This window comes from Oryzias latipes, chromosome 7 (genome assembly GCF_053564925.1).
Source record: "Oryzias latipes strain Hd-rR chromosome 7, Olatipes_Hd-rR_3.1".
Taxonomy (NCBI): domain Eukaryota; kingdom Metazoa; phylum Chordata; class Actinopteri; order Beloniformes; family Adrianichthyidae; genus Oryzias; species Oryzias latipes.
In genome coordinates, this window is record NC_136243.1 from 29,467,397 (window position 1) to 29,492,114 (window position 24,718).

The following is a 24,718-nucleotide window of genomic DNA, read 5'->3' on the forward strand; positions in this document are numbered from 1 at the left end:
GATGTTTTGTGAGCTACCGCTAGCTTGAGCATCTCATAAATAGAAATACTAGAACACAGTCGGCAGAGCATTTTTGGTAGCAACAACCTTGAAACGGATTTTGCCGTATGTGGTTTGATGTCACAACCCCAGTTACCAAAATCTAATTGTTGACTTACCAACCAAGTTGACTGGTAGCTCAAAAGAAATTTACTCACCAAATGATTCCATTATTTTACCAAAAAAAAACTATAGATGTCATTTTAAAAAATTATATTACATTAAATGCAAACAGAGAGGAAGTCACAACATCAACTTTAGACAAAAACTGTTTTTTTCGAAGGAACTCCTATATTGATTTCTAATCAATCTTTGTTCTGCTTTTAGCGTTTTCACGCCATCTATGAATTGTTTTATGTTTAATCACAAAGGAGTTTGTTTGTTTCCTTGCTGAAAAGCACCTCCATGAGAACTGGGGCTTCAGTAAGTCAGCTGTAGTCTGAACCAACTGTAAAGTCAAATTCAAACCTGCTGAGAAAACAAGGAAAGATTAACTACAGGGAAGCAGATTGACAGAAAAAGCAAATTTTTTCCTAATTCTGCCTCCAGTTGATTCTTTTATATGGAATCATAACAAAAACAGCCTAAAAACAAGACAATGTTTCAGATTCTTGCCACTGACAGTAAAGATGCAGCGCTCTCAAGAGGGGGTGGATTTGTTCAGCTCAACGTTGGCTCTGAAACAAATATACTTTTTTTACAAATGTTCTATGAATTATTTTTGTTGCATTCATCCGGCACGTCTTAAAGTCTGTTTCATGAAAATACAGTCTGACTTTAAACGGGTCTGGGATTACATGTAGGCGACACACGGAACAGCCCACCTAACATAATGTCGGGGACAAGAGAAATAACAAAGGGCCCCTAATCGCTAGTCATAAATTTGAGCCAATATATCTATATCAATATAACACAAGTATTAACAATTACTTTAGATCTAACAAAGTGAGTATTTCAATCCATTTTAAATTAATGATTTTTATCTATAAAAAAAGACTCTTTGTAGGACATGTTTTGTCCCGACTCTCAAGAATTAGTGAACTACACAAGCAAAGAACTACAAGCTTACTAACCTCACCTACTCATGATAACTATAAGATGAGCTGCAATTAAAAGCTGAAAAGCCACAAAGTGTCCATGTCACAGACATGATCCGTTTCGTAAATGTGCTCATCACCATATCGCCAGTCTGTTCTTCCTACTTACTTTATTCTGTAACTTTACAGAGCAAAACATTGGATGCAGTTCTATTGACCTGTTTATTTTTGTCTGTGATGATGCAGGAAACAAGTTACAGCCGGAGTTTACCTTGATGTGAAGCTGCAGAGGAATGCAAGGACTGTCAATAAAGTAAACAAAACCACCCCAGAAAACAAAAGCAGTTTCTCAGTAACTCACCATCAATAATCTTAAAAACATCCCAAGAACTCGTTATTGTTAAAAAAAGCTTCACAGAAATCCCTATTGTCATTGCTCTCTCTTAGAGTGAACCAGCACGTTTGAGTAATGCAAGTTTGAGACTAAAAATATTATAGCAAAATTCAAAAAAAATTATAGCGAAGTCGAAAAGTTGACCACATCCACAACGTGAGCATCCAGCAGGTCACCCACAGACTTTGCTGCTTTGTGCCCAATAATGTCAGGATTCACAAACTAAATAAACAGTTCATACTGGCCAATATGTAATACTTCCCCAATGTTTTTCTCTGTAATGTGAGTGGATAAAGTGAGTAGGAAGAAGAAAACAGACAGGCGATTTCATGACAAGTTTTTTTTTAATACACGAAAACTTTAGAACAAACATCACTTTTTTGTTTGTTATTGAATGCAATTTGCTTCTATAGTAATGCCATCATTCATGTTTTAAAAAGTTCTCTGAAAGCCGTTTCTTTCCTTTCATATGGCCCACCAGCCCAGCTTTCCTCATGCTGTCGTAGGACTTCGAGCAAAGTCTGCATTTTGCGTGTTTCTGGTGCAAAATGCATTTCAGAGACTTTCAGAAACCAAAGTGAGCCACTTGATTTGTAAAAGCCACATTGTCCATGTGTTGTGCCAAGATGCGTGCCTTGCCAGAATTTAAATCCCCTGTCTCTGGCATGGTTGATTTGTTTTGTAGCACTCATATTTTGCCCCGAAAAGCATAAAAAAGAAGGTGGATGTTTATGATACACCTTATTCTGTGGCTTTGGGGAGTTTATTGTCATATTTGCATTGTTTACCACATATTCAATGTAAAACAAAGACAGCTTTTTGTGTAAAAAACAAGAAATTACTTTTGTTTGGCTAATTTAGAATAAGAAATGCAATTTATGAAAGTGAATTTGTAATTGGGCTGCACGGTGGCGCAGTGGTTAGCGCTCTTGCCTCACAGCAAGTAGGCCCCCGGTTCAAGTCCCGGCTGGGGGACATGAAAAATAGAACATCAATGGGGGACCTTTCTGTGTGGAGTTTGCATGTTCTCCCCGTGCATGCGTGGGTTCTCTCCGGGGTCTCCGGCTTCCTCCCACCATCCAAAAACATGCTTCATAGGTTAATTGGCAACTCTAAATTGACCATAGGTGTGAGTGCAGGAGTGAATGGGTGTGTGAGTGAGGACATTCTACCCTGCAACAAACTGGCGACTTGTTCAGGGTGTCCCCCCTGCCTTCGCCCACAAGTGGCCGGGATAGGCTCCGGCAGCCCCGTGACCCCGAAAGGGATAAAGCGGCATAGAAAATAGAAAAATGAATGAATTTGTAATTGAAGTATTTAACAATGGCCAATTAAGAAAAAGTTGCTTCTACTGCAAATAATTTGTTTTACTTAAAATATATGGGGACATTTTTCAAACAAAACAATAAACAATAAACTCCCACAAGCAAATTATACTGTAAACACCCATCTTCTTTTTATACATTTTTGGGCAAAACATGAGTGCTACGAAACAAATCAACAATGCCAGAAGTCATGGCATGGCAGGGGAAACAAATTCTGGCAGGGGAAACATTAGCAAGCTGAACTGACGATAACTCAAACTGCTTTATGCCAACGTAAACTCCCATCATGGATAGCGTGAGGTTCAACTTCTCCCTTTTCAATTTTCCAAAACTTTTCCAGGTGAAATCAATCGCCCAGACATAATTAATAGAGTTTAGATACAAAAGGGTCAACATCTTCTGCCCTGTATCTACTGTAGGGCTCAGAAGACAAAGACTTGCTTAAACACAAGGGTCTATCTATGCTGTTATGGCCTTGGAGAGGCGTGAAGGCAGGACAGCAGCTACCACAGTCCACATGCCAGCAAGAGAGATACAGCCTAATGTCAAAGTCATCATGTTTCCAATACGTCAGAAAGAGACTATATTTGCTGTGAATTGCTGTTTTTTACAAAAATAACTTTGGAACATAAGAAGCTGCTAATTATAGCAATACTGTACATTTTGGTTGGTTATTTTATCATTGGTCGTTTATTATTAGCTGGGTGTATCCGTGTATTGACCTTGCTTGCGTCCCTGTTTTTGATGTACAACTTCAGTTTAACTGCCAAAAGACAGTTTAAAAAATTCCCTGACCTAACCAATTTACTGCTACTTCACTATCTCAAAGATAAAAAAGCTGAAATGTAAAACCAATAACTAGAAACCAGGACCTCCGTCCACATTAAAAATCCAATGGAAATAGCAATGGTGTTGTGAACTATGTTGTAAGCAACTTCAGTACAGGGGTTTTAACATTTACAAAAATAAAATGGTTTAATTAACCCTTTAACACTAGAGATGTCATCGGCGACACCCAAATACCACAGGCTCTTTCACATACCATAACTCCTTGACCATTCTTACAATAAATGTGAATCAGGTGGTTCTGACATGGAGAATAACGGCTTTTTATATTGGCTTTGCACTGCTATGCAACACATCACTACCATAAACAGTTGCAGAATAGCGCCTTTTCTCTGCTTCAGAATCAAAATTACATTGATTGCGTACACAGTTGGAGAGTTACGGTAGTCAAACGAATGTAAACACTGAAGCTAAAGCTCTGGTGAAAAAGGGTTAATACTAAAAATAGGTTTAATGTTTATCTGGAACTTGAACCTCTTTAACTAAACTGGTAAAACCATGTCAATTTGATGTAAAGCATAGAATTTAAAGTACTGAAATGCGGATGTCCTCTGTTAGACAAAGTCCAACTTTGTTTCAAGACCAAAACTATGCACCAATGTAAAGCATAAGAGATATTGGTGGTTTTCCTGTGGATGTGCTTCTGTCTTGTGTAAAGTGCTCTACTAATAGTCTAGTGTGGCTGAAGAGGTCAGGGTGGGGTAACACTGGAGTTGTGGGAGTATAAGGTATGTCTGTAGTAGCCTTGGCAACCTAACACAGCCTTTTCCCCATTACAACAAGTCCCATTTACCATCTGCAATTTTCTCTTCATCCAACCCCCTTCCTTTCTATCAAGGTTTTAGCAAGTGTCCATGACCCTCTATATGTACACACACACACACACACACACTTTGCCTCCCTTGCTTACTTTAAACACCCACCCATTGCTGTAACAGTATTAACAGATGGGAGGAGAAGAGAGGGGGGCGGTTGAGGGGAGGAGGATGGGAAAACAGAGGGACAACCAGAGGGGGGAGAAAGGAAATACCAGACCAGAAGGGCTGCCACACATTTACCACAACATGAAAAACGACAATTTCATTAAATTATTGATTAGTAAATGGCTGGTGATACAAGAAAAACAACATCTATGTTTCAACCTTTTACACTTTCAATGTTTTGTTTAAAGGGCCTATACCATGCTATTCTTAATCCTTTTATAGTAAACGATATCTAGATAAATAATAAAATATGGGTGTGTGATTGAGGACATTCTACCCTGCGACAGACTGGTGAACTGTCTAGGGAGCCCCCTGCCTTCGCCCACAAAAGGCCGGTAAAGGGTCCGGCAGCCCCGTGACCCCGAAAGGAAAAAGCGGAATAGAAAATGAATGAATGATAAAATATTACCTTTGGCACACAAAAGAACAAATTTGTTATTAAATATGACATATCTTCCTGGGTTCTTTTCCAACCCGGACGTAAGATGAATCGATCTCTGAGGAACTGGCTTTCACTTCCATGTGGGCGTTACCCATTTCATTTAAGAGTCGGCATCGGCAGCATGTCCGTCTCTCGCCCACGAAAACAAACAACATCCAAACTTTTGCAAAGATGGATGTGGATTATGGCTGCATGATATGAGGAAAACTTGATATAAGTGATCAATACTGCGATGACGATATAACTTGCGGCTGCGTGAGAACCCGCTCATTTTAGTGGATTGCGAGGGGCTGGTGCTCAGAGCACAGGTTTTTCGAAAAATGCTCAGAAATGCGTCAACGATTTTAATTACTACTTATGGGTTTCTTTTCGTGAGGAATGAACATTATATTACACTTAAAAGATCAAATTAATTATTTTGCTTGGTATAGGCCATTTAAACAAATTAATATTGTTGTGATTAGATGCGGAAAATGAATGCTGATTATTTCTAAAAATGGCAAAATGCACTGGCAAAAAAACGGAATTTGGACAGGTATGAAATTAAAAATTCTTTTTGTAATTCAAAATTCAATTTTATTTTTATGCACATCAACAAGTTGTTATCCCACTGAAAAGAATTCTTGAATTGTACAAAACATTATAAAATCAGTAAATGAAGTATTATAGACGAACTTCAACCTATAAGTTTTTAATTCAATCATGCCTTTTGGTATAGTAGAGTGAATATGTAGATTGGGACCACTTAAAAGGGGGGGATAAGGCTTAAAGACTAGATATTTCTCAAATAAATATGAAAAATAACTTTTTTTTTAAATAATGGGAACTTTCGTAACTAAAGATGTGATAAAATTTAACAGTTTTAATTCTAATTTTGCTTACTTGGAAAGTGTATTTGGTTGATGTAAATTACAGCATATGTACAAACTGTGAACCAAACAGGTTTCGCAACCATACATATAATTAAGTCTGTAGAAAAGTCGTTTGGTACTTTATCAAGTAATGTCACTAACTGGATTTCACAACTTTGCTGCTTTCAGGGTTTCTTTGGCAAATAAAAGTGGGAGATTTATTGACTTGTGTTGTCTGAAGCTTCGACTAAGTTGCAAGTTGCAGGAACACAAAGATACTTAGAACTGTGTTATCTGCTACTCATTATTTTTCCTTCCTCCCAGTCTAACTGAATGAAGTTCTTTTATTAACCTGTTTTTTTTTTTTTTTTTACTGGCAAAACCAGCATGAGTAGTTTGCGCCAAAGGAAGTTTTGGTCAACATGTAAAGTAGTACAAATGAAATGCACAAACAGAGCTGCAGAAAAGTATCACTGTGATCTATTATTGTCTGATTTTGCGAAATTGTCCATACAGATATTTAGTAAACCCAGTTTCGCACCAGCAGCTGTCTTTGTTTTATTCATCCCTGAAAAGAAAAATTGTCAATGTTTTGAATGCATAGCTGGCTGAACCTCTACATTACAGTTCTATTTTGCATCGACATCTCAGTCTATTATAGTAGTAGGTTTGGGGCTGTCATCTGGACTTAGTTTTTAAAGTTAGAAGACGTTTCACCTCTTATCCAAGAGGCTTTGTCAGAATTGACCAGATGACAGCCCCCAAACCTACTACTATGATGGAATCAACCTGGATGAATGAGAGTCTTCATCGACATCTCAGTCTATTTGCATAGTCACACAACATCAGTGCTGTCTGAGCTGGCTGACATTTGTAACTGATATTTGACAGGTTAGAGTGGCAGCTTTTACTAAATTTAGAACCTGGATTCGTATTTTAGCTATTTTTTTAGGTTAATTCTATTAGAACTACTACTCCTCTGAAATCTATATAACTTTCAATGCAATCTTATTTCAAATGAAGACTGTTTCAGATGATGTAGGCCAGAGTTGCCCATCCTCTGTCCTCAAAATCTACCACCCATTTTCCAGCTTTCCCAGCACTCTTGCTAGATTCAGGTCAGGTGTCTCCACATTAGGGTTGACTGCACACACCTGCTCCAAGTAATAAGCAGCAAACAGTGATGGGGAGGGCAAAAAAAAAACAGATGGGGTGGCAGATCTCGAGGATCAGAGTTGGGCCTGCATGTAACCCTGTAACACTTTTTTCCTCATGTTGTTCTAGAGAACGTAAAAACAGATCAAACTGCAAGAAAAACAACTGAGTTTGTTAAACCACGGCTGTTCTCCTACAGAAATTCAAAGAAACCAGAGGAAGATAGTACACCACTTGAATTGCTGTGTGTTTGAATAAAGTAAGCCAGACAGCTGCTTCGCTATTGTAAACACTTTGAATCAAAATTGAAATAGTAATTTCCTCTTAATTATTTTTTTAATGAGACACAACGGTAATCACTGAAGTGGAAAAACCAATGTGGCAAATAGAATATAGTGGTGGTTAAATGTTCTAATTTTTCTGTCAACAAATCTACTCAAATTAGCACAGATAATTGTGGGAATGATTGTGCATCTTATTAAATGTCTGCAATAAAAACAATTTTAAGGGCAAAATATTGATCAAAATCCATCAAAACCTGACTGTTTAACTGGACCGAGTGAGTGTGACGTCACCTGTAACAAATGGCATATTAAATTTAGTCAATTCACTCGCCATTTTTAGCTATACAGTTGCCGACATCTGAGAATCAGAAATTAACAGTAAGCAGTGATTGGTCAAAACTGGTCTGAGTCAAAATTTCTATGACAACCACTGTCACCAATCAGAAGTGAGCTTGTTAGAAGTCCACACCACTTGAAAGCAAGTTTGGGAGAGTGTGTCAATCAAAGGTTTTGAACGACTGACGTAAGAACAGATACTTTTATTGAGGCATCTGATTGACCAGTTAATAACTTACACTTAAGATTAGCAAGAACATGTGAAAAGTCCCCCTCTAGTCATGTATTGATCTATTGTGAACGCATTCCCATTGGTCTTTTAATTATGATTAAGCCGTTCTTTGGCAAAATAAAAAAAACTGTTGTTTTCAAGGCCAAAGTTTGTGGCAGGAGGTCATAGGAAACTCTGAGTAGTAGTAGGCCTCTCCTGATATCCCATTATCCCTTAGTTAACACTCTCCCGCTAGCTTACAGCCCCTCACAAACCCATGCTAACATTAGCGGAGCAATGAAAATGGCGAGCAATACCAGAGCTATCCAGATGTACAGTTTTGAGCCAAATGGCAGCTCAAAAAAAACATGCTCAAAAGACATTAATGGATCTATTTGACTTCAAGTGGATCCATCAGAATTGAGTGGACCAGGGAAACTTTGGCCCGCCCATTTCAGTTACTGCGTCAGAACTGCAAGCTTTTGTAAACTGCATTTTTTAATCTACACCTGATTTACCATGATTTGAATGAAGAAATACACAGAAATTGAGTTTTAGGCTTAAATTATTTTATATGTGCAGTGGCTCAGGCGGTAGAGCAGGTCGTCCTATGACCACAGGATCGGCAGTTCGATCCATGCACCCCCCAGTCATCTGTCGTTGTGTCCTTGGGTAAGACACTTCACCCTCCCTGCCTCCAGTGTGGCTCTACTGGTGTGTGAATGTGTATGAATGTCCCAGTGATGGTCAGAGGGGCCGTAGGCGCAAACTGGCAGCCAAGCCTCTGTCAGTCTGCCCCAGGGCAGCTGAGGCTACGTTAGTGGTTAGGTTACTATCACCAAGTATGAATGAGGAGTGAATTAATAATGGACAAATTGTGCGGGATTCCGATTCTTGGGTACTTCCTGTTTAGAACACAAAGAGGAAGGGGATCCCTCAGTCCAGTTCTCATGTACAGTCAAATGTCGAAACCCATCCTAACCAGTCTGTAATAGCTGCTGAGTCTTTCAGTATTTTGCACAAATATTTAAGGGTAAATCACTTTTTGTGTGTAAGGTTTCTTTAGTTTATAAAAAGTGCTTCAAGCCATTATATGAACTGTCTGAATGAGACAGCAAGCAGACAGTCCATAATTATCCTAGAGGCATCTTTTGTGTCACTCTAGGTAAAATATGCGGTGCAAAGCAGGCACCAGGTCTGCTGACGTGTGTCTGCTAGTTGCAGTACGTCAAATCAAATTATGAGTGTGAAAAATCATGGCAATTATTGTCTCTTGCAAATTGGGGCCTGGAGTCCACAGTCAAGATGCTAAACATTTTGAACATATTCTGGAAAACATAAGGGAGCATTTTTTGAAGTCTAATTCTCTTTAAATACAGAAAATTGATGCGCACACTTTGTTCTACACCAATCATTTCACACTACTTTATGCATCATATGAGAGTCATCTGAAAACCAATGCCTATTAAACTGTTATGTATTGTGTGACAATAAAACAGGCTATTAAAACATTCTAGGTGATAAAAAGACAGTTGTTTAACATAAATAACAAAGGCTATTAAGAATGCAGACAGTCACAATTAAATTACAAACTGACTGCTTTCTCTTTTATAAAAAATATATTTTTTCTGCCTCTTATTTCAACTAAATTCTACTTGTATGGCATTCCTCTGCTCCATCCAATAACATTTCCCAATATAATTACTTTTTAAAAAGCCTATGCACTGCTTAAACACTCTTACTATTCCTCTCCCCTATTTTGTTATTTACAGACTTTTTATTTTTTAGCAGCTATTGTTCATGATTTTATTTAATGACTTATTGCCTTATATTTCTTACCAAGTTTAAGTAAATGGAAACAGCCAAATCAAATAAATTTTAAAAGCATCAACTCTTCCTGTGTCAAGGTTTCACAATGTTCCCATGATCTGCATTAACTGTTTGAGTGCATGTTTCCCATGATACAAGTCACCATCCTTTGTAGATTTTTTTAAACTATATAAATTTCCTTCCCACTTAAAATATTTCTTGCCCCCTCCATCCTCTTGCCCCATATGTGACTGACTCCTTTTTCCCAATATCTCAACCACAGTGATCTCTCTCTGAAACTTAAGCCCTTAAAAGGAAGTAGCAACAAACTGGGTTTAACTGTGCGGTTTCTCTTTGCAGTTTTAGCTCTGCTGATGTCACTAAACATCTGAATTTTTTAGCACTCTACACCTCTGCATGTACGCATAGCTCGCATACCGCAAACAAAATTCTGCATCACTGAATTAAAAAAAAAAAAATGACATAACTGGAACAATGTTCCTTATCTCTTTTTGCTTGGGTAACTAAAGTAAATAAAAAAGCATTAAAACATTAACCACAGTTGAAACATTGATAAATGAATATTGCGATTAGTTTATTTTAAAAGATACAAACACTTCCAGTCTCGATTTAATGGAACATCCTGCACTCACATGAAGTTCAATGCATATGTGTTTACATAAGTTATTTTTATTAAAAGAAAGTGAAAAATTCTAGTTTAGTTTAGGCCTTTCTGTCAGATGAGTGAAATAATTCAGCAGATAAAAACAATTATTTCTAGCTCTGCTTTCATTGACTCTTCTTGTCATTCATGTTTTCATTCCTTCTCAGTAGCTCTCCTAGTTAATTCTCTGTCTTACCATGCCAACAGGATTGATCTAAACCAACTTAATAACCCCTTCTCTCTAATCCATCCAGTCTAATGAGATTGGGCTCAAACACAAAGGCTTGAACACAGAGTGCATGGGAGACGAGAATTGTAACAGTTTTGCAGTTGGGAAGAAACGAGAAGAGTGGCAGCTTATTTTAGGAATGAATGAGAGTGAGAGAGAAAAATCTCAGACACAAACGCATTCTGCATCTGTGACTGAGACTGAGACCCACACCAACCAACAAATATGTGATAAATGTAATCATTTGTCAGAAATAATTGTTTGTAGGTTCTCCGCAAAAGATTCATTTAATTTACTGCATTTGTGAAAACTGCATTGCTCATATAGTATTATATCAGCTCAACAGGTGATCCCATGGGGCACATTTAGAGATTTAAAATGTTACAAGTATTTTTAGGCCTCTCTCCAAATGTGGTCCTACCAATTTGATATGAATCACCCATCTAGTGTTTGGAATGTGTGTAATAGTGTGCAAGGCTTTTATCATTTAGGACTGAGAAACACGTAAGACAAACTCAATCTAAGCAACAGGATTTATCAGTAAAAGATTTTATCTCTATTTTTCCAACAATTTCCCTCGAAAATACATTATTTACAGTCTGAATCTGTGTTAAAATTGCAATGTTTAACCAGTGAAGCAAAAAAAATTTTTTAAAGAATTTTAGAAGGACATACTCCAAATATAAATATAACAGAAAATGTCTCTAATGGTTAAAGAAAAGATCCAATACCCACTAACCCACCAATGCCTGACGTCTACCATCATTTCCTCATTTTTCTGTAGTCTCACATAAGATAAGTGAACGAGGAAGTACCAAAGTTCATCCGATACCTATCAGTAAATATATGAGAGCCAGGTTTAACCACGGCTTTCGGCACCAAAGCTTCATCAGTCTTATCTAAACAGTGGCTTTATATATTGTCGTGTCCTAACATAAACAAGTCATTTTTCATTGCATTTCAATCTGTTAATGACATTGAAAATACATAGAATTCTTTGGCCTTCTGATAGTTTTCATGTCAAACATTTACGATGGATATTCAACCTGTGGCATAATAAACCGCTTTTAAATCCTGCTTCCTCAGGATCAAGTAACTTTTTTGTTTCCTTTTTGACATTGTTAAAATATCAGGAGACAGAGTAAAAGGTTTAGACTGATATGGTGAAATACATTTAAAAAGAGAAAAAACAGCTGAGAAAGGCAAAGATGACTTAAAGCAACTGAACATTTAAGAATTTAGACAAACCATGGAACACTGTCTTAAAGACAGATGAGTATTTGAAGCTGATCAACAATCTAATAGGGCTGAGTATCGCCGATAAATAATTTCCTGAATCGATTCGATTCACCGAAGCCTTGATCGATTCAATTCTCGATTCTTTCAATCCATTCGCTTCGATTCTATTTTGAATTTACAGTTTACACATTTAGATATATTTGTATAGAAATTTATTAATAATCATATATAGCGGTATGTTTTGAAAATGTTCATATTAACCTGATACAGTTCACATACTGTCAAGCTTGCTGACTTTGTCTATAGGTCACAGGCAAATGAAAGGCATAAAAGATCGATCTCTACTTTAATGGATCGATTAGTGATCTATCGAGCTTGGGACAATTAGATCATTTATAGATTTTATCAACCCAGTCCAACAATCTTAGGAAGAACCCCCCCCCCCCAAAAAAAAACCCAAAACAAACATCACTAAATGATAACCCCTCCAGATTTATTAAATTATTCCCTAGCTTGCAGAGCCCTGTGCTACTTATAGTACACTTGTACCATTTTAGGAATAAGTATTTATTTTTGTGGACGTAAAATGTTGCAAGAAAAAAAAGTATATATTGTCAGAGACTATTATTTTAATCATGAGATTCACTTTTTAGAAGGACACCAAGAACAATGATCAGATTTAAGGCTTTAAATCAATTATGAGACACTCTGCACATCCATATATATTGATTAATGTTTTTTTAAGTCTTGCAGCCACAGGCACTAGCAGGTACTTATACTTAATTTGTGGAGAACTTATTAAAATAGCATTTTGTCTAGTTAAAGAAAACATTTTTTGCTGCTAAACACACAGTTACTCAGCTTAACTATGGCTACGTTCACACTGCAGGATGAAACGACCCAATTCCGATTTTTTTGCCCCTATGCGACCTGTGTCTGATCTTTTCATGACAGTCTGAACGACACAGATCCGATCTTTTCAAATGCGACCCAGCCACTTGGGTATGTAGTCCTGAATCCGATACGTATCTGATCTTTTAAAATACGACCGCTGTCTGAATGGCCAGGCCACATGTATCCATGAACGAGAACATAAACAAAAACCATGGCGGACGATGCTGCTGAGAGCAGTCAGTGGAAGGGAAGCGAGGTCACCGATTGGATTCATATATGGGGTGACAGCTCTATTCAAGCCAAACTCAAGGGCTCTTATTGCAACCGGGCGGTTTTTGAAAAAATTTCCAGCGAAATGGCCGAGCGTGGTGTTGAACCTTTCCCGCAATGACTTTTTTTCCGGAGGAGACCTTCTCCAGGTCCGAAGGCGGACCCTCCTTCGGGGTTCACTTCCCCGTTCGGACCCTCAGATTCTCCAGAGTCAATTTTATTTATTCTAGGGGAAACCTTTTATTACCGTTCTCCTTCCTTCGTAACACGCAACATGAATGCGCGCCCCCAACACACTTCCGCTGCCCCCCCACTCCCTGCGGCACTTCACGCGCTTTTTCCTCTCTCTTACACACACGCGCGCGGCCCCAGCACATTCACATCCCCATTCCACAACAGTGGGTACAGAGGATCCTGGCTCCAATGCCTTCTTAAAATGAGAAGATTGTAATCGTGCCGGCTCCTTTGTGAAAATAAATTTAATAATGCAAAAAGAGCTCCGCTGTTGACAACACTGTTGTTGACATCCATTGTTAACGTTAGCTACTTCTGCAAACAACAGTGACGTCGTTCACTGTTGAGTACTCTTCTGCGCATGCGGATCACTTCTGGGTCATTTCACGGTCACACAGGAGATCACCAAAATTCGGATTTAATTGGAAATGTGAACGGCCTTGCAAAAAAAAAAAAATCAGATTTTTTCAAAAAATCGGAATTGAGCATTAAGCCCTGCAGTTTGAACGTAGCTCAAGAAACAGCTAGTAAACAGTTCTTCTAAAGCAACATTAAATTAGAGAAATAGAAAAATTTGAAAATGCATGATAAAAGGGTTCTACTTTTAAGAATAAAAACAGAGTTGATTGGGTTAAAAAGTCGAAAGAAGTCTTTCTGCTGGTATGTTTAACCCCAATCTTATAAAATGTTGATTTACCAAACACAAATTGCATAACCGCCTTAATCTGACGAAGAAATACAAAATAGAAAGGTAGGAAAGGAAAAAAGAGAGAAAATACACAATTGTGGGGTTCAAAAGGGCTTGAAAGTGCAGAAAAACGACAGGGGAAAAGAATTGTAAGGGTTTAAGGTGGATAAAAGTTAGACAAGCCAAACACTAACATGTCCAAAATAATACACTTAGCTTCAAAAAGCTAAACTTGTGAATCATTAAAACCAAATTGTGTTGAGCCTAAATACAAAACTTTACAAATGTTAACATACAAGTTTTTTTTACACAACCCCAAGTATGAGATAAGAATACTAAAGACTATAATAAAGCAAGAAGGAAAAGGTATAATAATGTTGATGAAGGGTTTAAATAAACAGGGAATGATCATCGGAATTGCTTTGCTTTTAGAAAACCGAAATATTCAGTCATGAATTGTCAAAGCAAGAGCATCATATAGAAACAGCAAATTTAAGATTAGAAAACCTCCAGAAAAGCCTTTACAACAAAAAGAACAATTAATTCATGTGTCAGCTAAAGCTAAAGTTAGTTTACTTCTGTTGCTTGACACATGAGAGCTTCTACCTTCCCTAGATGAGATGTTCATGATCCCTGCTCCAACAGTCAGTAGGTGTCTGCTCCAATAATGTGCATGCCATGTTTGCCTGACGTGGAAAGGGCCTATGCCATAGGGCTATCCCATGTTGGTGTGTTGTTTAGAATGAACTCCAGTTCCATCTTTAACCTGAGGGCCAAGTTTATTTAATGGAGATGTAAGCAGACGACAGCTCTCAGAGAAGAGAGCTTCATCATCTTGTCAGCACATAGGTATCAGAGGTTGCCTTCTACAGATTGCGATCAATGTTTTCAAGATATGCCCAATGGCTCGTTGTGAGTATCACAATCCGGAACAGACTTCTGCGCCCAATCTCAATGCAGAGCTAAATCAAGATCAGATTCTGCAATACCATACCCTCATAGCTCAGGATCACACGTCATCAAGGATGACAACGCTTGCCCCCACAGAGCAGCGTTTATCAGAGATGACCTCCAGAATTTGGTTGTGGGGAGAATGGAATGAACTGTCAGCAGTCCTGACCTTCCACACACTGAAGGTTTGTGTGATCAAGTTAGTGTGCTCTTCTAGCCAGAAAGACCAACACAACCAGATCGGCTGAATTATGAAAAATAGTGGTTGAAGTGTCTTTTCACAGCAGACTGTACAACACTAGTGCCCAGTATGAGAATACAGTTCCAGTCTTTTGTGGATGTGTCTGGTTCTTCCACACAAAACCAAGGCTCCTATCGTTAAATCATTAATTTGATAAATAGCTATTATGTTTTGTTTGTTAAATTGAATCTCCTGGTCCAACAAAAACTTTACAAGAGCCAAGGGGAGAAGACGATGTTTGAAATTGGTAAAGATGTATTTCCTTTCTTTTTACAAAACAGGAAAAGGTTTAATGCCCAGAAATAATGTGGAAGGAAGTACACACATACAGTATGTCTTTACCTTTGTGCCAAGTTCATATGCTTTTAACATTTTTACATTTCTATGAAGAAAAACATCCAAGGACATCTTAGATTTGTGTGGATCCGGCAGAGGAGTTGGACATTTAACGTTAGAGGCATAAAACATGTGAAATATGATGTTCTTTCAAGAGAATACTCTACAAACCAAGGAAATGCAAAAATAAAAACTTACTTCATTTACATATTGGGCGTTTAGTTAGCTCGCTCACAGTGTATTCCTGCAGCGAAATGTAAGGGTTATGAGCAGACTGATGAATCATAGCTGCAAACTGCCTTTCAAATAGAGTGTGGATTACTTTTTATAATTTACAATTTATAGTAGATGCATATTATGCTTATAGTACAACATTCTCATTAATAAATTTATGCCCTAATCACAGATTTATCCAAGCTTGCTTCTTCAAAAACAATTCAATGCCCAGCCTGCTAAATAAAAAGTCTCTTTAACTGCATGATCTAATTAAAAAGGGCAACAACCAAATTATTCCAGCCCCCCTGCTTAGATATACAGCAAAAACATAGAAACATTTCTGCCTATCACCAACATTTAAAAGAAGAAGCAAAATACTTTCCCTTCCAACTGCAAAAGAAAATCCTCACCAAAATATTTAGAGTAAAAGAGTCTCATCAAAAGTCCAAAAGAGATTTACTATGGAGAGCACACCACAAAACTGAATGACTTGCGTTGCTGTTGTATTCAGGTACAGTGTTTACCTGAGGTCAATATAGTGCATGTACTGAGGATGCCAGAGTTCTCAATCAAAAACCAAACCATTAAACCAAAACGTAGGAAAAGTGTATTCGGTGCATCCCAACTGCATACCAGTATGTTTACATTGAAAGTGTCAAACAATTGTGCTAAATTTAAGAATGATTTCATATTCACCGTTTTGCTTTATTACACCAGGCTTAGTTTGAGCCAACTAAAGCTTTTTCTTCATTCATACTTACTTATTAACAATTAAAAAAAAAAAAAGAAAGGGGTTTTCTGTAAGTTCAGTTTTTTGTTGTATTGTAATACACAAACGACGGCCTCGAAAGTAGCCGGCACTCGGCGAAAATTTGCCACCTTTGACTGAGGTAGTCACTGGCTACTTTTTGATGATAAACAAAAGTTTTGTTTAGTACCTCATAGCAAGTAATCCGTGTATGCAGGGTCTGAAATTATTACTCGCCAATAGCGAGCATTTTTTCTGTTTGGCGACTAAAAGTAAGAAGGCTGCCTGCCATATTAGTAAAAGTTCGCACCAAATCAGCCATTTTTCTAAGCTCTCCTTATGGTTATTTTCTTGAATGCTCCTCCTTTACACTGTGCGCATGACGAGGTACACAATCACACCCCTGTTAATTTCCCTCCGTGCAGCGTTTGGCTGATGCAGCAGTGGGGGTCGTGACCATTTTTAACTGGATAAACCTGCTGGACTTATAGACACAACAGAAAGTTTTATAAAGTGTTGATTTGGAGATAGCAGTGCAGTTAGACACTGATGCTAATGATGCTATGCTAATGAGCTGTTTCCAAGTGTCACCAGTATGTGACCACAAATTTTTTCAAAGACCGGACTTTAAGATGTGACGGATACATTTAACAAAATTAATTCATAGGACATTTAGTTTTTTTAAACTGTATTTTCTAGATTTAGTAATAAATTTTAATCCACTGTGACTAAAACTTTATTAGCAGTATGTTCACTTCATTGACAGTGTTACAAGTAAGTTTACTTTACAAAGAATGCTCCTTCAGGGGCTCCTCCACAAATTTGTGTAGTAAAAAAGCAGTCGCAGGAAAATGGTTTGCGAAATCATAGTTGTCAACAGTGATAGAGTAGAAGTTTAGAACTAAATCCTCTTCTCTATTGCTTTCAAATCAGCTGTAGTGATTTCCCAGATGCCTGGAAAATGCAAATAAAAGGCACAAATTTTCAAAATTAGACCCCCAGACCCCCCCTGAGTCAAAGCCATCTACTTTCTCCTCGGTAACCTACTCTGAAAACTTTTTAGGCCTGCACAAATCATTTTTCAAATCAAAATAAAAGTGTGACCCAAAAATTGAGGTTTAAACTGAACCGTGCATGGGGAATAGCATCCCTAGCATGCACAATGTATCCTTAAAACTCGAAAAATAAGCTGAATGAAATAAGGTTTTGTTTGTATATTTTAACTTGGCTGTTTCTAAATCCATACCACTAATTTTAGTCATCTGAATAAGACTTCTAATCTTTAAAAGTAGGTTATAAAAGTTATCAAAAAAAGAAAAAAAATGAACACATGACTTTCTGACTTTTCAACACAGGCTTGTGTTGTTTCTCACAGAAGTGAATCTTTCCTAAGGGGAAAGTAAACCAGCCTGGTTGGATAAATTAACGTCACAGAAGTCATGTGTCTAACTTCCAGTAGTTATAGCAAAGCTACTTCCTCAGCACAAGCCTTTAACCTTGCATTGTTCTCCTGATGAGGTGCAAAAATTCTAAATGGTTGATAATTGGGATGTAAAAGAGAAGAGGTGTTTTAAGTTGCAATTAAATTGTTTTTGAACTGGTGCAAAATACACACATCCCCCACGCACACATACACACACATACACACACACACAACTTATAAAGCTTGCAAGTCTTTGCAGGCACAACACACCCCTCCTTAGCCTGGGTCACAGAAATGCAGCACTTATGTGAGCATTGGAACAAAATCGGTATAATCCGCCTTTAAATGTAAGCCACCTTCCACCACAGCACTTACTTGTCCAACACTGCTTTAAACAAAAACATTGAATTAAGACTGGACAGACTAAACACAATGAAAGATAAAATAATATAACAAATGTTCAAACGATTGGCAAACTAGATGCAATCTGGCTCATACATTTCATCCTTGACTTGATTAAAAGTGAAAACATTAGTTCTACCGTACTTGTTTGGACAATTGGATTTTAAGGCAGAGAATAGATTTTCAATCCTTTTAAAAAAACTGTATATTTTACTGAATTTGCTAGAAACAAACAGATTTAATGATTGAATAACTACAAGAAAAAAAAACTCCATTCACAGCAAAACACATTAAGAGGATCTAGGCCACACTGCTTTCAGAGAGCACAGAGGAGAGCTAAGCTATGGAGCAGCTTACGGGTTGTGCTAGTCTGTCAAAATCAGGGGAATGATATGCAAGAAACGCAATATTAGTTTTCTAAAAATTACTTTAGGCCAGAACTTGAAACACTGGCTTTAGAAAGTACGTTCAAGATCAATGCAGTTTGAAAGCCTTTCCAAGTTATAAATGATTTGTTGTAGCTAGTAACCGATATTTTAACCCAAACCAATGGTGTGAAAGTTTGTAGTTGGTTAAATAAGAATGTAAAAAGATTTACAAATAACATAACTTTCAAAATATCTGGAATTGTTGGTTTGAAGCGGGTAAATAAATAGTCTATATGAGAAAAAAAAGACCAATAGTAAAGTTAGACAAACTCACAAAAAGAAGAGGAATTCACATTGTTGATAACAGAAAAAAAGAGACAAAAGGCATTCATTTGCTAGGGGATCACCTAGTTGGACTCTGGAGCATGGAAAAAGGTCATGATGTTTAATGAGTCAGGTTAGCCCTATACTAGAGTGCCAGGGACGTCAGGAAAATAAAAGTATTGCAGAAGTTAAAGCCTGTGGGGACAGTGTTGTGATCTGGGGTCACTTTATTTGGTTAGATCAAGGTTCACCGACATTTATTCAATACGGATCATTCCTTCTTGAAGGTGGACATATAAGAGTTCCAAAAGAGTTCATAGAACTTTTGATTACGTTTGGATTGCAATACATGATGCTATATATTATACTGGCTAAAGACTTAATATTTCTAAATGATGGACTGAATTTCCATGTGGGATTCTGACAGACAGACAGAAAGAAAAGAAAAATTAGGAAGACCATGAAGACAACAATGGTTGTCTTACCAAACTGTCAGCACACTTTTTAACATTTTTCCATTCTTCTCCCATTAAAATTTCCCTACCTCAAACAGAAAAATGTAAAGCACAAAATTGAAAAGATTGGAAGACACTCTCATAGACTAATTATAATCTACAATTTTCTTTTATGTAACTCAGTTTGTTTAAGGGATATGTATATCACTGGCAGCTGATGTAGTTTTTATTTTTCATCACTATACATGTTCGGTCAAAATGTTGATGTTTAGTGAGAGTACCCTTTTTTTTACGATCCTGTTTCATGTACACAATACTGTTAAGGCAATAGTCGACAATCGATAAAACGAAACGTCCACCTACGCTCAAAGTCAGAGTCATCATCTTCCTCGTCATCTCCATTAGACTCTGTCTGCATGGGTTCCCCATCAAACATTACTCCTTTCCCTTGCTTGGCACCGGTGCCGGCCCCATCCTGACCTCTGGAATCTCGCAAACGGGTGAAGTACTGTACTGCAAATTCCACCAAGTCTGACGGCCTTTGTCGCAGCACCTCCACCGTGTAGCCCTGCAGAAGTTCCGTCAACCCTACTGGTATCTCAATACTCATGGTTGTGTGTGGCTTGGTGGTAGTGTTTATCTAAAGAAGACAGAAAGAAGGAGGAGACATGATGGGTAGACAATTAAATTTGTGGTTTGGTAATGGCAAGTTATGCAGATGGCAACTTCTAGTTTAAGGACAAATTTTGATTTTTATATCTACAGTTACACAGTTTGAAAACTGCAACTGTACAGCAGTTCTACTTCAAGTGGGTTGTACACAAATAACTTCTTGAAACACAATTAAATGGGATTGCCTAAATTCAACTACACTTTTTTTAATAAAGCAAAGAAGTGTTATAACAAGTGCTATGGGAAAATGTCACTTTGTTGCCACGTTATCTAAGGCTGATCTGAGGAATGTAGAGTTCCCGCGGCTCCACAAAATAGATAAGGGTTTGCTAAAAAATTGACAGAGTTGGTAACACGGCCTGGGTGTCTGTAACATTACTGCTTAGAACCGCCAGAAACAGAGCTGTCAACTTGAGTCGTTAGCCGGATGCAGCTAGCTAGCAAAGAGGCTAATAAGCGAATCCTTTTCAGCAATTTTTATACAGCACTTTTCGACGTTTTCTTTTTCGGCGCACTGATAAAACTTCATCAAAGTTGCATTTGTGCGTTAGTTAATATGTTATGGTATGATCGTAGCACACACAGCCTGGCAGCTATATGTGCTTTCTCACTTTAAAGCTGTCATTAGCCACCATGCTAGCTAGTGAACCACCTTAAAGGAAGCTCAAACCGTTAGCTTACGTAGAAGTATGGCGCACTATTTGCAGGTGATAAGCCACAGAAAAGAAGCTGAGTGGATAAACGTGGTTATGCAAGCAGTGCAAGTTGTAGGAGACATGTAAGCCGTTTACAAAGTACACGACACCAACTGAGTCACTTACATGGAATTCTCTCTCCCCGGCTAAACTAGCCAGTCACCTCCTCCTCTGCGTCTTCCTTGTTCTTTCTTATTTCGTTTCTTCTTTTTACACAGTCTCTCTGCCAGGGTAGCGACCGTTTTCTCTACAGGTGACTATTTGCGAACGTTAAAGCCAGAGGTAAAAGGTTAGTCTGACCTAACTTTGCTAAGCGACAAAAATGGGGATGATCTTCCCTTGCCAACCAACCAGGTGTATAAGGATGCTGGCTGGTTCAGAAGGGGAGAAATAGACTGGACTTCACCGCTGCAGCCCAACGTCCGCGCGCTCCGTGAGGGTGGGACTTAATGTGGCAGAGAGAGGAAAGAGCTGGCTAGCTGACTGACTTGCTAACTAGCAACTGCTAGTTTTCTTTGGCAACTGCCTGGCAACCCCGCTTTCCGTAAGACACAAGTCAGCTGCTGCAGCCAGGTGACTAAAACCCTGCTGTGCGCTCGGCAGACACACTGTTGCCCCGCACCACCGATACGCGCAAAGTTTCGTTGAAAATTAACAGCAACGAAAAAATCTTGACCTTGGGTGGGGAAAATATAGGCCTAATAAAATCAAAAGCTTGTAAGTTGACAAAGGAAATGTCCTCCCTCCCGACGAGAAAATCAACAGTTCTAAACGCGCGAATAAACCACAGCCTTCTGAAAGCGTAAGGGGGAGGAGCTACCATCTGAGCAACAAACACTTGGAATTGATTGACACAAAGTGTGACCAATCAAAATTAAACACCGGGACGTCGAGCGTGTACGTCAAAAGCCACACTATTTTTGAGGGTGTCACGCCCACAAAGGCGGCCTTGTCAGGTAGATTCTACCTCAGTGTGCAACCAGAATCATTTCAATCTAAGTAAATTATGATTTTTCTTCATTGTTTTATCTATCCCATACGGTTGGATAACATACATCTCTTTATTATCTATTATTTATTAATTGGTCACCCCCATTCACTGATTTTTATGTGTCAACACTTTCCACCCACAGTTTTATTTTCCTCAGAAATATTCCATAGAAAGTTTCGGGGTGATTGAGGTCATGATCACAAGTTCTAAAAGGAATTTAAGGCATGTTCTATCTTTTCATTTCTATCTCTTCAATTCAGACCTATCACTGAGATAAATCTGTTGCCATGGTCACAGCAGTCATATTTATTTCACTGAACCAGTTTCTGATTGGTTTGGATTTTTGTTTTTGTTTTTTATTATCATAAACGTTCTTGCTCCGCCTGCTGGCAGTACAAATCAACTTCACAGTAACCCTTGTGCTATCCTAGTCTAAGTTAATATTGAGGGGGAGAAAAAACCCCACAAGGATTGCACTCAATACAATAGTGCAATTCAAGAATTTCCACTTGGATTAGTAGAAACATTATCAAAGTGGAGTGTACTCATCTCAAGGTGAAAAATTAGGTTTTGTATGATTAGAATCAGGACTCATCTTTTGCAGAAATAGCAACCTTCTGGAAACACTCCAAATGTGTTCCCAACCAAGCCTAGAAATTTCTGAAAGACAGCTGTTAACCCACATTTTAATTAGGGACAGGTTAGAAAAGAAAGTGGGTCATCAAGAAAGGGAAGAAAAAAAAGACAGAAAAATCCAAGAGGTTTGAAAAATAGATTATGTGTAGATGTTTGTCCTTTATTTTGGCTATTTATCTTTTTAAATCATAATGTATTCACAACAAAAATATGTTTAAATGTTTCTTCTTAGTTTTTCTGGTGTTCAGCAAGGACTAATACCCTAGACTTTGATAGAAAAGAATCAACCTAGCTTTTACTTTTACTCATCAACAATGGCCCTTTATAGTACTGAAGAAGGCCTACAATTAAGCTGTTTATACAATTCACTGCTCACATTATCCCTATAACAACCAAAAAAAATAAAAAAAATCAATGAAATAAATGATTTTCTATTGCTTATTGCCTCGGGTGAACATTCCATATGTATTCAAATGTGCTCTACAAACCGGAAATGTGCAATAAAATAGTGGGGATACTGCAATCTTTTTTGTGATGTGTTAAATTTGCCTTAAATTGATTATATTATTGTGTTTGTTTACTTTTTGAATATGTGACTGAATGACACTTCTTTTGGAATTCCATGTCCATGTAAGATGTCACAATGAATATATATATATATATATATATATATATATATATACTTTTTAAAAACAATATTTTATTTGCAATACTATTATTGAAACTCGAAAGATTTATTTATATAACATATTTACTGCTATTAAAAACATGAATTCTTTTTTCATTCAAGTTTTACACGCCTGCACATTCATTCTATGAACACGTTCAGTGCATTCACAGAAACAAGGCGATCACCAGCTTCCTTTTGTTGTTCAATGCTGCCATCTACTGGTTGATAGAAGTCCAGAGCTGCCACCTTAACCTAACCTATACTTGAAAAAATTGAACCTTTCATGCTATTATTGCTGCATCAGTTTTTCCTTTTATCTCAAGATGCCATCCCTATAGGTCTCAAAGTCAAACTGACCTTTGCAGCACTCGCCTGCATTTTCTGTACATGTCAGTGCATTGATATGACCATTCAATGACTTTTCCCAAACTAGTGAGTCATAACAGATGTAAAAAGACTTGATCAAATATGGGAGAAAACATGCCAATCTGTACATTTATTCATATATTTAACGTTTATTTAGCGATGGAAGACAGATTAACCCTTGTGCTATCCTAGGCACTTTAACGTTGGGAGTTGGGTCATCTAGACCCACTAGACAGTGTGCTGAACCTTTTTTCTTCAATGATTTGTGAACTTCAATGGTGTCCATGGATTACATGAAATCTTTCCACCTTTATCCACCTTTGTCATGGTAGGGAGAACACGTCAATGTAAGGGTGGGGTCATCTAAGATAGCACAAGGGTTAAGAGACAAATCTAATATTCAACTGTAGCCTGGCAAGACCTTTTGAATAATAAAAATAAAAGGAACATGTCTATGAAGACTCTCATTCATCCAGGTTGGTTCCATTGTAGTAGGTTTAGGGGATGTCATCTGGACTTGGTTATTAAACTTATATACCAGCTCTTAGACCAGCTAATTCATAATTGACAAAGCCTCTTGGATAAGAGGCGAAACGTCTTCTAACTTTAATAACCAAGTCCAGATGACATCCCCTAAACCTACTACAATGGAACCAACCTGGATGAATGAGAGTCTTCATAGACATGTTTCTTCTAACTTTGGGAAGGATACCCTCCAGCTGGTACGGGAATTGGAGAAGACAGCTAGGAAATTGGCAGACCACAAGAACCACAGGCTAAGTGGACAATACCTCCAGTTTCAGGTCTGACTCCTCCCCCATGGACGCATATATATACCAGCTCTTAGACCAGCTAATTCAGAATTGACAAAGCCTCTTGGATAAGAGGCGAAACGTCTTCTAACTTTAATAACCAAGTCCAGATGACATCCCCTAAACCTACTACAAATATAAAAGGAGTAAAAGGAACCAGCAATAATACAAGACAATCATTTAAAATCAGTAAATGATTAAATTCCTTAGAATTGCAAAACTATAATTATAATTTAACTATAATTTAAAAACCATTTTTCTTAAAGACGATCATTATGATATAGATTATCTTTGTGGGATATCTAACGGTTTTATTAAATATAATGTGAAATTGAAAAAGCAGAACATCATATTTACACGTCACTTGCTTTAATAAGAAAATAACCAGGCAGCAAATTAGTCTAACAATTTATTTTGAAATTATGTATCTTTGGAACAATTCAGACGAGAGAGGCATGGCGGAATGATTATCATTACCGTAT

General features: G+C 37.7%; 1 protein-coding gene across 1 annotated transcript in view; it reads right to left on the minus strand.

Moving 5' to 3' along the window:
• The window catches only part of prkar2aa (protein kinase, cAMP-dependent, regulatory, type II, alpha A), a 45,079-nt gene extending 23,425 nt beyond the window's left edge, over positions 1–21,654 (minus strand). The window contains exons 1-2 of the mRNA XM_004070323.5: positions 20,888–21,654; positions 19,758–20,034 (exon numbers count right to left, since the gene is read on the minus strand). Of these exons, the coding sequence (XP_004070371.1) occupies positions 19,758–20,004 (247 nt within the window). The 5' untranslated portion in view covers positions 20,005–20,034; positions 20,888–21,654. The remainder of the gene's footprint in view (positions 1–19,757; positions 20,035–20,887) is intronic.
• Between the last annotated feature and the right edge of the window lie 3,064 nt (positions 21,655–24,718).